The sequence below is a fragment of the Falco punctatus genome (genome assembly GCF_963210335.1).
Source record: "Falco punctatus genome assembly, chromosome: 7".
Lineage (NCBI taxonomy): Eukaryota > Metazoa > Chordata > Aves > Falconiformes > Falconidae > Falco > Falco punctatus.
The window spans coordinates 50,504,482-50,519,447 of record NC_137587.1 but is presented as its reverse complement, the minus strand read 5'-3'; the positions used below and the strand labels follow the sequence as shown (position 1 = coordinate 50,519,447).

The following is a 14,966-nucleotide window of genomic DNA, read 5'->3' as shown; positions in this document are numbered from 1 at the left end:
AGCACGCCGCTCTGCCTTCCCCCCAGGCACCATGACTAGCTCACACGGCAGCCAGGACAGCCACGAAGGGGAGGGGGTGGCTCACTGGTATCGTACGTAGTCAGACACACTCTGGATTTCTTGTTAACCACGGAGCCTGCACAGCCAAGGACCGACACAACACCGTTTCTGCAGCTCCTAATGCATTTTCATTGAACGCTGCAGAATCAAACGGCCTCAGCTTCCCAAAACTTTCCACCTAGGCTAAAAAAAAAAGCAGAGGAAAGGAAAGCAGGTCTGCCTCTGACACCCGAGTTGGCAGCAGTGAGAAGTTAAGCCATTTGCTTCATTTCACATGGGGAGTTCTGTGGCTGATCTTAAGACTCAAAACTAAATTTCACAGCTCAGATGTCCAAATTTCCAACAACTTCACCAAAAATCATGTCTTGAAGTATATCTCTGAAATGAAGACGAATTGGATCATAAACAGCAGTATTTAAAACGCACACAAGATAAGCTCAGAGGCTGACACTTCTGATTTTTTATTTTTTTTTTAAAGAAATGAAGTTTGTTCCCTTTCAGAAATATTTTGGACAGCTGTAGAAAAGCCTTGTCACAGATTCAAGACAGGCTGTCCTCAATTGTGCTACTAGCTCAAGAGTATAAACAATAGCAGCTGCAAACCATCAGTTATAATATAATTTGGTAGGACATCAAATCTGTCCATCGTTAATAAGAGAACTTATCCTAGCAAGGAAGATAACCTATTATTTGCATTGCTACTATCATCTAGGAGATCTGTCGCTGAATAAGACCACAGAGACAGTACTACTGGGTGGTTTGGAGTCCATGTCCAGAAGCATGCTTTAGAGGAACACAAGTTCAGCTTATTTAACTGTGCAGTTCAGGAAAGGATGTGGAAAGGACGTGGGGAAGAGAGAAACCGGACAATCCAGAATAACAGGATAACTTCTTGCTCTTTTTTCAAAGTTTATTTTTAATACGGGTTCTGGAGGGTAACGTTCTGGGGCAGAATGTGACTTGAGAGAACGGCACGAGTGCAGCCAGCCCGTTCGGAATGCCTGAGCGCATAACAGCGGCATTGCTACGGAGCACTGGAGTAACGACAGCCTTCAAGCAGCTATCTGCATAGCTGCGGGTTTATATGAATCTTCCCCTGATAGTCCAGGAACACCCCATCACTGAGGAGCTGTCATGAAACACTGGAAACATGCAAACAAAACACCAAGATGACAGTACAGGCTACCTGACTGCAGCCAGGCTCCCTAAGGCCAGGGTGGGGAGAAGGTCAGGGAGCCGATTCTGTCATTTGAGCAGAGCAAACCACTTCTTCCCCAGACACCACACACACATTCCCTTTCTGCATGGTCAACCTATTTCTTTATGTTCCATTCATGTTCAGCTTAATTTCATTCATGAAAGAATTCTAAAAAAGAGGATTTTCATCTTCATCATCATCACTATTATTATTATTATTGGTAGTTGTTAAAACTTGAAATTCCCATTAAATGGATGATACATTAGAACACGTTGACACATACACTTTACACTGAAATAGGTTTTCAAGAAGTTCTTTGAAAAGTTAGTGAACCTGGAAAAGGACAGTGCTCTGGCTTTCTGCCCATCAAGAGGCGACACTCAGTCCCCTAGATAAGCCAGGACAGTTTACTTTGGAACAGATTTGCAAGGGATTTTAGGCAGCAATTTCCCACTGACTTCAGCAGTAATCAGATTCCTACACACTTGACAGAAAATAACACCTTAGTCTTTCTGTACTTCATTTCCCGAAGTCTGTAAAATGCAGGTAATGCTACTGGAAAAATGAAATAAAATTGTAAGGGGTAAGCACACAGTCAGACCTACAAATTTCATGCCTCCAGCCATCATCAGAATTGCAATGATAATCATTCATATTTTTATTCACTAGGTACTCCTGCACAAAAACACATGACCAGAAAGGCAACTGAAATAAAACCTAACAGCATCTCAGCCAGTCTTTTCCCTGCCTAGAGGCACATGCAGACCGCCGTGCACGCAAGGCAGTTTAACCCTGCTTTTCACGGAGCATCTGAAAACTCAGTAGAGGATCTGAGCATGTAGCTGGAATTCCTTTTGTTTCCAGTTTGGGAGCTGTCTGGTGGCGGCGAGAGGCCACTCGGCTCAGCAGGGCCAGCAGCACATGGCCAGGGGTGCCACCACTGCCTACTGCACAAACCAAAACACAGCAAGACATTTTCTGTAGAGGAATGAAGCTGGGTTAATTACCATCGATAATATACAACTGTGGGCTGGCTTCGGGGAGGTGGGCTGGCTGATGTGGGTAAGGTGCAGCTGTGGCTGGTTCTGTTAAGAGGTTGGGCAGCCAAGGAAGAGAGAGAAGAAGTAGAGAGGAGAGAGAGAGTGCACCCTGGGTGAGGAGAGACCAGGAGAAGGCAGCAGAAGGACCGGCCTGAAGAGTATGTTGGTATGAGATGGTAAAAGACCTTGTTGCAGCCAGCTAGTTTTGAGAGTGCTGTGACATTTTCCACACAGTTGGGGTTCTTTTCATTATTTGAATGGTGCCATAAACATCTATTATGCTTTTTTTATGTTCATTTTTACCTACAGCAGGTGTAGGGAGGTGAAAATTCCTAAAAAGGTGACGGTTCCCTCTTCCCATTTGAGAAGAATGGGACACAGCAATGCGGAGTACGCTGAGCCACAGCGGTACGGATGCGGCAATACTGACACCGGCACAGCTGCTTTGCCCGCACCAGATGGGAAAGTTCATTAAACTGCAGTGGACACAAGAAAATGCTTTCCAGTGAAATGGAGATGACCTTCCGTTCCCCTTGATCCTCTCCTCCCTTGCATGTTTTGTTGTTGCTTATTATGTTTTAACAAGGTTAAGCTGAGCTCTTCCTTGCCTACTTCAGCTCTTGCTTGCATGTGCACATCCCTCAAGATGGAAGCAGAGCTAAAGAAAATGGGGCTGGCACGGCAGCCAGCTGGCTTTAACGGTGTGATTACATTCCAGGCAATGTAAGGGCCTTGAAGGAACCTCCTCACACCAGAAGCCTCAAAGCCATGCAATGTAGGAAGGCAACAAGACTCAGCCTGATTGCAACTCAGAATTATATTACGCACCAGGAAGGTAAAAGACACACTGGAAAACTTTCCCCTTTTTCGAGTGATCCAATTTAAACTGCTTCCTCCCCACGTACTGAGGAAAACAGAAACACCTGGGTGCTGAACTCAGATCGGACAGAGAGTGGAACAGCCTCAGGCACGTCACTTCATCCTACCTTACAGCAGTGCCCTGAAAGCAGCAGCTGTACCCATGCGACAGAACTAGACGGTTCCGACTCACATTTGCATCAAATTACAAACACACAATTCTGATTTAAGATAATTTTCTATAGAAGAGTAGGGTAAACGTTTCAGTCTCGCAGCATCCTTCCCCACACCCCAAAATGCACTCTGTGTATCTAAAAGCAAGGTTTGGGGCACAACAACGTACACAAGGCACTAAATGAAAAACACCACCTTACTATAGGAAGGAGCTTACAGGAGAACTGAAAAAATGAGCTTTCACAATATATAACAGTGATCACCATCTGAATAAACCTATGATTTTTTTATTTCTCCTTTCTTCTTTCCATTTAGGACATTCAGTTCTGGGAATGCAAGCCTAAAAGTGTTTATTTCCTATTACAAAGCCTACCCCAAACAAAGACAAACAACGCAACTCACGTATGTGGTTGCTTGTGCTTAGGAAGCTGAAACACAGCTCAGAGATCTAATTTTAGGTTTACTAGACTTTGCAAAGTTTGCCAGTCATTGGCTCTCTTTCTCTAATGAGATGAGAAATTATGTCTGGTCCTTCAACAGCAAGGATAAAAAAAAATGACACCCTATCCAGTGTCATATATTCTCTGAGCACTGAGCCAGTGTGCTATCTTTAACCCTGAAAACAATTTTATTTATGTTTACTGACAGCAATCAGTTACTTCACAGTCTATGTCATAAATCAAGTCAGGTTCACCTTCTGTTAGCATCATACTGTCCTTTCTCCAGTGAACGAGCTTACAGCATCCTTCACTTTCATTTTGCATAGTCTACAGTTAGAGGCAAGTACAAATCCTAAAAATATACTGAAATCATCATATCTACATTCTTAAGTTAATATACATAAACATAATCACGGAGAATAGTGTGAATAGTGTCTAGCTAACCTGAATGCAAGACTTCTCTAGATTTAAGAGGTTGGTTTATTTAGTTTCAGCAAAGAAGGGTCATTTATTCTCAGTTACAACAATTTTTTTTATGTCAATGGTTTTGTTCATCATGCTTTTTTGCCACTATTAAATTCAGGCTGGTTTTAACTGGCAATCTCAAGCTTAGAAAGTCTGCATCTTATTACTTTTCCATCTTTTTCACTCCTATTTCGTTTTCTTGAAAAAACTACCCTAACAATCTTATCCTTTCATGGTTGCATTTTTGTTAACTTTCAAAGCAAAGCCCTTGAGAACTGTTGCTCAATGCCTTTCTTAAAAAAACTCAAGCCTGAAAAAGCTGTTTTCCTCTCAAATTTAAGTGATTAGAGCAATTGCTCTACTGCATGTAATTTATCAAGCTAAATACTTTCCTCCCTCTTTCCTTACACTTCAGAGATGACTTCGGCTAGTTGTGATTGCATGCTCTTCCCAGCAGAGAGGACAGGAGCCTGGTAGGAACTTCTTGTACAACCCATTTGTACACTCTCAGCTCATCTGTGAAACACAGCTCACCCAAAGGCTGTGCAAGGTTCACAAAATACATGCATACAAGTACTTCCTGGAAGCTTTTTGTAGGAAGCCTGCGGTCACAGCCAGAAAGAACTGGAAGCCTTTTGTAAATGTATCATAGCAATAATTTGTAGTACGGTTTATTTTTTGAAGACTAGGGGTTTTGTAGACTAAACCAGGATTTGGTACAGCAGAAACTTAACCTAAGCAGTAAATTAATAGTATGTCCAACAGCACGATATTTACAAAGAAACTAGAGTACAATAGCTGAAACAACAAAACAGAAATCCTGCCACGACAAGCTCAGTGAAGGGAAAGTATCTTGCTGCTTCCCTACGACTTAACAGGATGAAAGTTAAAAAACCCCAAACCTTAATCTGTTAAATACTCTACTGACATCTCTTATAACTTCATAAAGAGCTTTAAAAATAAATTGTCACAAACATCACTGTACTTTGTTTAAGCTGCAAATAAAAAGTGAGTTTTGTTTTGTTTGGGATTTGGGTTTTTTTTCCCCAGACAAAGCGCAAACAAAGTGGCTACCTCTCCTAAAGCAACTATACAGAACCTAAACTGTGACAGACACCAGATTATGGCAGAATAATCTAAAATGTATCTTAACAGAGCATTAAACAGGAATCTTGCTTGGCTACTAAAAAGTAGGTAATTTCTTCACATGTGTCAAAGATACAGAAGTAATTCCAGTTCACAATATACTATGGCTCTCTTTTGCGCCTTTCGCACAAGATTATCATAGAAATATCACTAACTTAGCACAACCCTGTGATACGGACTGAAAGAAAATTGTTATGATATGAGAAATAACTAACATGACTTCATTTCAGGCTCGCTAAGTGCTCAGGCAGTGTCAGGGTGACTTCTAACCAAACCAGTTAATGTCATAGAAAGAAGTACCACTACTCCAACAACCTGCTGCTTTTTAAACCTAATGAGCTGCTACTTTATATAAAAAGAGGGGAAAAAATCAGCTGCCACGTTTAAATACACTGGCATTTTCACCCCCAATGCATGTTTTTACTAGCTGGTTATACAGTACTCTAGAATACAGTGACTTTACAGGGTAAGTTTCAATATTCATGACAGGGAGGTGCTGAGCACCTTTGGACATACCCCATCTCTAGGTAACATCGCTGTCTGGCACCTTTCATCCACAGTTCTTTACAGCTCATGCAAAGGTAACCAACACATCCTGGCTGCTGCCAGAGGAAAGTCAGAACGGTCAAGGAACACAGACTCAAACAGAAGGATCCACTGTACTGCAGCAAGTAGAGAGCAAATCAACTACTTGAAATTCAATGCAAGATTTAAAAAAATCTAGTGTTTCTGAACAATGCTATGAGTTATTACAGGCTATCAATAAAGTAACATGTTATTTGCAGTACAGCCAGTGCCTTCAACACCATTTTGGGTCATTAGCCCTGAGTCACAAGAAACCGTGCCACCTACTGAATCATCACTGGCATCTCCTGAAGCTGTTAAATGTTTTTTGAAACTTCCCAACCACGCAAGAACAAGCAACGTGGCCCTTATCAGCTCCCGAGGCTGACGGAGCAGAGTCTGCGGTGATAGAGCACGAGCCCAGCGATTCTGGCAGGTTCCTCACAGCCTGGCAAGCACTCTGTCTCAATGATCTCAGTAATCTGACACTCAAGAATAAAATGCACACAATAAAAATTTTTCCCCACGTTATCTATCACACGTAGCTTTTTAGACTGAACGTCAGCTCTCAGAGTGGCGATGAACAGAGTCCAGAGACGCAGGGAAGGTCACAGCTGACTCACGCTCAGCAGGAATAGCTGACTTGATAAGCTGTTCCCTCTGCTATGCAGCAACACCAGCGCGTGTGCAACCTACACGCAGGAGGTCAGCACACTGTACCTTTGTGCTTAAAGGTCCAAATCCAGCTGGATATCAACGGAACATAACATACCTGGGAGCAGATAAATTGTAATAGGGCAACAGTATTTTAAATGGTTAAATGATTTTCCTCCTTCCCCATATATGAAACAGATGGAAATCATGCTGGCATTTTAATCGAGGTATTAGGAAATCATCTGGAAGTCCAAATTCACAAAGGGTTGCTGAAACTCCCCTTTCACTGTTCTTTGTGGATTCTTCTGGTCTGCCAAAATAAGCAGTGGAAGTTGCCTCCTCATTTTATTTAATCTTTACTACGCTGAAGTAAACAATCTCCTCCAGCAGCAGGATAGCACAGAAGCTACATTATTTGTTCCCTCCGCTCTGCCTACCATAGCAAACAGACAGGTCACTGGAAATGCTCTTTGTGAGGACTGTAGGTCCACAGAACTCAGATATTGAGGTTAAAACCTTTCTCACAGAAGCTGTAGATTCTGTAGTAAGATTACAAGTCCTGGCTTCAGGATACACAGTCACTCACTCAGGGGGGTAACTGAACCTGCCTTACGGGCAGCCCAGAACAGGCCAGTGACTCCAACCCAAACACTCGGGCACTGGACAGAGAAGTCCAGTGATGTGAGTGATTTTTTTACGTGTCTCCTCACCAAAGCATCACTGTGCATCACGCTCAGCTATTACAACAGGTTTTCACTCCAGCTTAAAACTGCTGATGTAGAGTTTTAACAATGATTAATAGATGTCACCTCAGCCAAATTAAGCTTGACCATCAGAAGTATGTGCAAGCCCTATTCTGCATAAGATGGTAATAATCCGTCCAATGCTTTATCATTGTTAGTCCAGTGGTGAGCTGCACTATGTTTATTTTAAGTGTATTTTTACTCATAAGTAACATTTTTCATTTCAAAAGCATGGAATGAATACCATACAGGGTCTATTTTCTCAGCTGTTCAAACTTCCACCTGCTTTCTACTGCAATGCAAAGTGGAAAAAATAGTTTTATTTTTACAGAAATGGCAAAGCAAAGCCTTGGATTAAGCCTAATATTCAGTGATTAAAGACGCTACTGAATTTGAGTTTTCTGAGCAATACCCACTGGGGTCACCCAGCTCTAATTATACTTTCAAAGCCAGATATGGACTGAGGAGATACACTAAGATCACTTCCATCATCAAGATGGATGGTGGTAATAAGGAATTCCCTTGAAAAAAACACATGACACTGTTACTAAAGTAGGGCTAAGGCTAGTTCTAAATAACCAAGGCCAGTTCTTCTCAGTTACTGTAGGTAGAGCAGCTTTGTTATTAGAAAAAAATCCCACAAACAAACAACAAAAAAATCTCAGTATCTTCTCTGCACTTTCTGTAAGAAATCAAAGATTTTGGAAACAGTTGAAAGAACTAACAGGGAAATCTGTTTGAAAAGGAAAAAACTTAAGGTTACTCACTCTGCTAGAAGGAATTAAAAATTCTAAAAATAGTGACTGCATCAGACAGCAGATTACAACCATCGGGAAGGTGACCAAGTACCAGATGCCAAAATTGTTTCAGCAAAAGATTCAATATACATCAAACACATGACATAGAAGATTTTTGTAACAATAAATAGTAATAGAGGTGCTGGTTAGTGCTCAATAATTGAATTTATATTTTGCATCAAAAGCAAAAACTTGTTTTGTGTGTGTTGTAGGAAAAAATAATCCAAGGCTATTCTTCAAGATTTAAAGAACTCATTCCAATTATAACTTAATCTAAGAGCAGAGTTAAGGTTCAAGTCTGAGAAAGCCCAGTAGTGAACCATTCCTATAGACAGAAAAAACAGCCCTGGTGTGAAGATACTGTGCGATGTGTGTTAAGGGTAAAACTCCCAGCTGCAATCACACTGCTCTGTTTACAGGGAGTCCACCTAGCTGGATGACAGCACTTTTTATCATGGATTTCCAAGTTCCTCCCCCAAAGAATACCTCAGTTATCTCTGCTTTTTGTTTTCATTACGTAAACAAATATTTACCAGCTACGCTGTCAGAACAGCACTCATGTGCCAGTCCCAAGGTCCCATTACCAGCAGTAACGTGTGTGAAGCATCGCTCGGACCAAAAGGCTCCCCCTGCCTGGGTGCGCAGGGCTGAGCCTGCACGCAGGGAGCTGCAGCGGGGTACGGGAGGCATCACAGGCCAGCCATGAAAGATCTAGCTCAACGTTCATCACGAAACCGCTATTAAAAGAAACCCAGGAGACAACTCAGTGATATTTAAGTAGTGATATTTAAGCACCTACAGCAGCAAATTCCTCAAAGTGAAACACAGACCATCCTGATATGCATAAAAATGTCACAGCCTTGCTGTAAAATTAATTTCCACGGTCTAAGCCTGGTCCACTCATATTCAGCTCACCTTCTGATTAACCAGGCACTAACCTGGGCTTCTAGGAACTCCTCAGGCACAGGACCCCACAGAAAACAGCCACACCAGTGCTCTAGTTTCCACAACTTCAGCAAGCCCTACTTGTTTTTCTTGTCAGAAGAAAAGCTCTTACAATTTTAAAGACGTGCCAGCTGCCTTTCTCAGTGGCCACCATGCTGCATCAGCAACAGTCTGTCTGTCTTTCCCAAAGCAGCAGATTTCAAAGCAGCACGTGAACAAAATTCCTGTTCCTCAGGCAGACTGAAAGACTTGGGTTTGAGTTCCTATGAAGATGAGTTCATCAGACTATGCATCTCGTATCCGTGCAAGATCTCCTGCCTCTGCAGACAACTCAGCACAGCCAGACAAAAGCTGAAGCTACAGATGAGCATCGCTCATCGTCACCGAGGCAGGCAAGAAACTGGACAGGCAGGTAAGGCTGGCACACTGGGGGGGGAGGCAGAGCCCCTTTCCTACAGTAAAATAATAATGAAGGGCAGGAGCAGACTTCCTTACCCAGACACATCACCCCAATAATAACACTACTAGTAATGGTAGCACTGGTGTCTGTTACACGTGCCTAAGCTGTTGAGCACTGCAGAGCGCTGAGCTGCGTCGTGCGGCACGCTGCCTCGGGACAGCGCGGTGCCACACACTGCCCAGCGGGAGCACGCCGCCTCAATGGGCACTGCCAGGAAACACCTCCCGACAAGGTCCGTGACACTTCCTACCCTCAGCCCAGACGTGACATGCCACCATGACACTGCCCAGAAGGCACAGATGTCAACAGCTCTCTACAGCCTGGCTGGCAACACATGTAGGTACAGATTAATGACTCTGTGGTGCAACCTTTTCTAAATTACATGGCACATCTCTGAAATTCTAGCACCCTCTGTGCACCTACCACCACTGCCAGTGTTTGCTAGTACAACTGGAAAAGGCTCCTGCAGGTTTGTACAAGAACTCCTCCTGTGCAGCTAGACAGAGCTACCCATCCAAACCACAGGTCCTGAAACATTCTGGCAAAAGGCTCTCTAGCGAGCTTTATCGCTGCCACCTTCCTGGGAACTGTATCACTAGGTCAGGAGGCCAGTTCTTCCTTCTCTTGGCCTGCTTTGGCCTTCTTTAAGAGTTTCCATCCTTGGTTCTCTCTTGCTGCCACCTCCCTTGCCACAGGAACCAGTGGTTATTTGACCTGCTGCATGTTCACAAGCAGACAAGTTTGCATTCACTCCTTCACATTCTTCAAGAAGCATTTCCCTTGCCTTGGCATGCCATTCCAGCTACACACATTGCTGCTACATCACGGCAGGATGCTCCTCAAAACAGGCAAAATTGTTAGTAGGTTTCTTAAAAAGTTTATTATATCAATGGTAAAGGATGCACTTTGCCATTAATTGAATAAAAGTGACATCTAGCAACATAAACTCACATTTGAGAATGAACACATCTTGAAAACATTCTATGCACAATAATTTTTTGAGGTATCCAGTTTTGATCAACGCCTCAGACACAGAACAAAACTGAATCTACCAGGAAGTCCGATGCCTTCAAAGAGTGATAGCACTAAATGCTTGGGAGGACTGTATAACGTACGCCCAAATCACACCACCTACTGCCCTTGGGAGAAGGTGGGAGAGAGAGGAGAATCTTCTGCTACCTCTGCAGGCACCGATTACTTTATACTGCATTGCCTTTTAGCTCTTCCAGACTTCTAGGCTAACTAATATAACTGAGGGCATTTTAAAAAAATATCCCTATAACATACTAATATTCAGTTAAGTTTTCTAAACTCTTCCCTTCTCCTATCATAAATTTTGAAAAAGAAAAAAAATTCAATATTCTAGCAATAAGCTGTGTTACAGATGTTGAAAGGTTCTCTATTATAAAATGCTAAAATTTGCTAAATGCACTCTAGAGGCTCCTCTTTTTTAGGCTCCCTATCAGCTACTGCTGGAGAACCTCAGTCCCCACAGACTTCGAACTGACAAAGCGGCTGATCCTATCTTGCAGGAAGTAACTTTAAATACACATACATGATAATAAAGTATTGCTCTCACCCAGCCAAGGCCACGCTAACCTTTCTAAGTACAGCTGCTAGAGCAAACAAGCCCATCAGCAGCCTCTTCAATGCCACATCAGACTGACTGGCCCATCCCTGCACATACCCTTGGGGGAAGCCAGGCAACAGAACTGTAAACCTAAGATTAATATTTGAATGACTGAGGGAACGCTGGAGCTAGGCAGCTCATCACAGCACACAGCTGCAGCTACGGAAAACCTGCTCCCCCTTTCTGCAAAGACTTTTCTCTCACACCATTGCCTTGCCACAGGAGACAGCTACACCTCCAGGACCACCTGAGCTGCTTCTAGCTCAGCAGTGATTCCGAGAATGACCTTGTTGAGGAGCCACAAATGTGCCATTTGCAGCATTTTACGCAGCTGGATCTGCAGAGCCGTTGCTGCAGCCACCTTCAGTGCTGTACAGTGACAAGTAGTGTCTAATTTCACCACCAGACCAGATTTATCTAAGCCTCACGCAGAGCACTTGCAGTAGGAAAGGAGGCTCCTATTACATACGTGCTGTGCAAAGACTTTCAGAGGAACAGGTGCTGGCTCTGTCACTGAGATGCTGTATTTTAACTTCTGTCTGAATCCGAGCTAGAACAAGCATTAGGCCTCTATCAATGCCTACTTTTGTTCTCAAGAAATCACAAACTCCGTCAGAGTACACAAGCAGGACAGACTCATCACAGATGTTTGAAAACCTTTGTTTTGTAAGTGAGTTCTGTTGCCAGAATGATAATAAATTAATCCTGTACCTGTCAGCAGCTAACAGCTTGTTGCAAAAATACTGCACTAATAAATGTCATCTACAGGTTCCAGGGCATCGGTCAGCATTAGCATCAGTAGGTGCTGCTCAGAGATCCAGAGGCACGATAACCCAGCGACACCCCACATGTAGCACGCAGCCGAAACAAAAGGTCTGCAGAGCTCCTGGAAAATCTGAAAGAACACGCTGCCACAGATGGTGTGACATTATATTCATGGGCATGTGTAAAGTACACAACTTGAAGACGCTCAGAGTAAGGGAGCTAATCCCAGTCTTGTGGCCCTCTTTGGGGTGCAATTATAGGGCTTCCCCGAGAAACCGAAACAGGCAGCAGAGGTCTGTTTGTTACAATCCACCTGCTTCCTTCAGGTCTTGCAGGGAACACTTTTGCCTGCAGACCTCAGCACCAAGTCACGCTGGGTTTCTCACCTACAAGGAGTATTACACGTAAAACGCTGGGAACTGGAACGTGATTTCATAGTGGAGTTTAATATCCCTCTGTCGCGTGAGGATGGCACCTGCTCATGTATACCCCTCCTTCTTCTGGTTTATCTACAAAAGGTGTTTCTTGCAGAAAATACACCCATTAAAAAAGGCAATAATTTCAGATTCCATATCTGACTGTAGCTTCCTCTAAACCCAGCCCATCACCTGATACCAGCTCACGGCACAAGCCCGGGACCAGCCACGTCTCTGCGACACGCAGCCAGGGAAGGAGGAGGGATGCTGTGAGCACACCAGCCTTCGCCAGCCCCCCAGGCAGGCTCCCACAGCCCCCACCAGCCTTTGCCAGGTTGCTGTGAGTACACTCCTCCATTCAAAAGGTCTAATAACCATCAGCTGGATGTGGAGAGCGAGGTTCATAATCTCAAAAGACACTGGATTTCCAAATCCAATTCAGGAACCAAAGTAAAAATATGCTGCTCAGTTTCCAATTTCTCATTTTAGCAATTTGACTGTTACAGCGCATAGAGCCTCGTAGGTTACAAAAAGCACACCTTTTACACCCTGCATACATACACGGCATTTCTTTACTGCTCACTGTTTTCACTATCAGGCTGATGTTCTCAGGACTATCAATACTCAAATGTAAGCAGTTACAGAAAATTTAACAGTTGAGGCCTTCCTGACAGGGAAGGTAATGGGAAAAAAGCCCGACAAAGCCCCAAATCCAAAAAAACAACTCACTTAAAAGAAATATTCTCAACTCTAAAGATGAAATCGCTGGGAATGAAAAAGCCTAAGGTTTGGCAGGGAAACAGCTTCAACTGAAGTGTTTTAATGTAACTAAATTATTGGCCCTTGAAAAAGGGTAATTGCACACACACAGTCATTTATCAAAACCAACTGCCAGACTTTGGGAAAGAAGCCAACATGCCTATTGCCCTAATTTAGCTATTTGCATATTAAAAAGAAAATCACTGGAGGGTTGGACTCTGAATGACAACCAGCTCTCCTCACCCAGAGCCCCCACGTTGCTCAGTGACTGGGGGAGCCCTGTCTCACCCAGTTCACAAACAGCACAGTGCTTAAGCAGGTGCTTATGGTTAAGCAAAGTTACAGCTCATTAATTCCACCTGTAATTAATACCTGCAGGTAAGCCTTTCTAGATTAAAAGATAGATACAGGTATTAGCCAGTCCTGCTGAAATATTGACAGGTAAATCTTTTCAGGAATACACAGGCAGTGTTTTGCAGGCAGATATGAAGATGTTCCCAGGGTGGAGCCAGCTGAAGCAGCCGTCCGGTGTGGTGCGGCTTGAAGCACGCAGCCCAGCCAAGGGCACCAGGCGCTCCTGCTTCCCAGCTCTTCAGGGAACCCACAGGTGAGCTCAGTCTAAAGCACAGACACAGGTGACACCTATCTACAAAAGACAATGTAAACATACCTTTTGTTGTCCTAGTTGCAAGGAAAGAAACAGGAAAAATAGTTAGCACACTTACCCTAAAAATATTTTAAACATTATCCAAAGCGCAGTTTTTGTAAAGGGATGTGTTTCTATCGTCGTATGTTACAATTGGTTTAGGCTATCATTCAGAGTCATTGTTTTAAGATGTGGCAAATATCACCATGTGTCAACTTCTAGAACAGTGTGGTGTCATCAGTACAAACTTACCTTCCCAGCTCTTCCCCGATTTCGTAAACATCCTCCACCTTCTGTTGCTTGAACAATGCCATACTTGGACTTTTCATTGATGCACAAAGATATCGCAACTGTAATATCAAGAAAGAATGGCACAGATTACAATCCTCCAACAGGCAAAAAAAAATCAGTAAAACACGTTTCTGGTATAGTCACTTTGGATCCATTGTAGCTTATTCATGGCCAAAATTACCACTGATCAAAAGAATTAATTTAGCAGTCTCAGCCAAATAGTGAGGCTCCAAATCTGGAAAGAGGTGAACGCCCGTAAGCGAAGAGTGTTCTCATCCCTCGCTGAAGTACCTGAGCACGTACTTAACCAGAAGCACAGAACACGCCTTGAAACATAAATGTGACAGAAGTAAAGCAACCAAGTATAATTTAACAGACTTACAGACAACGAAGCATCCACACTATGCTAAAGAGAGCTAGCATGAGAATCAGCACTAGAGGCTTCTTCACAGAAGTGTCAGCAGTCAGACCACAAACCAAGGAGACCGCAAGGCAGCGTCTCCTTTTTTTCCAATGTCAGGCGGTGTTTCTGAAGCACACAGAAACCTGAACTGCTGCTGCAAAAAGGCATTTTGATTCCGTCCACCGAGTTTTCATTGCAACACCTTTTATCACACGCTAGATGTTTCAAATGAGAAAGACATTTCTTTCTCTACATTTCTTGCATGCACTACTCTGTGTAACTGTGAAATTCATTTCCTGAACACAGTCTTTTAAGTTGATAAAGTCTGTGAGGTCTGGAAAGATAAGCCTCACCTGGGTGCATTTGAGCGTCTGGGAGTGTATTATGCTGTGGCACTTTTGGAAGAGAAGATGATCAAAGATAACATTACTCCTCAGGATACACCCACACAACAACGTAGGTTACGTCAACAGGTTGGATTTTAACACAATAACCAGCCGGCCAGCTTACGG

The 14,966-nt window shown here is 43.3% G+C and overlaps 1 protein-coding gene across 6 annotated transcripts in view; it reads right to left on the bottom strand.

The window, feature by feature from the left end:
- DAPK2 (death associated protein kinase 2) overlaps positions 1-14,966 on the bottom strand; it is a 60,566-nt gene that overhangs the window by 35,454 nt on the left and 10,146 nt on the right. For 5 of the 6 annotated variants that reach the window (XM_080395607.1, XM_080395608.1, XM_080395603.1 and 2 more), the window contains exon 3: positions 14,013-14,110. In XM_080395607.1, the coding sequence (XP_080251733.1) occupies positions 14,013-14,089 (77 nt within the window). In that variant the 5' untranslated portion in view covers positions 14,090-14,110. Of the gene's footprint in view, positions 1-14,012; positions 14,111-14,433; positions 14,609-14,966 lie in introns of all 6 variants that reach the window. The other variant, XM_080395604.1, reaches the window with a different exon arrangement.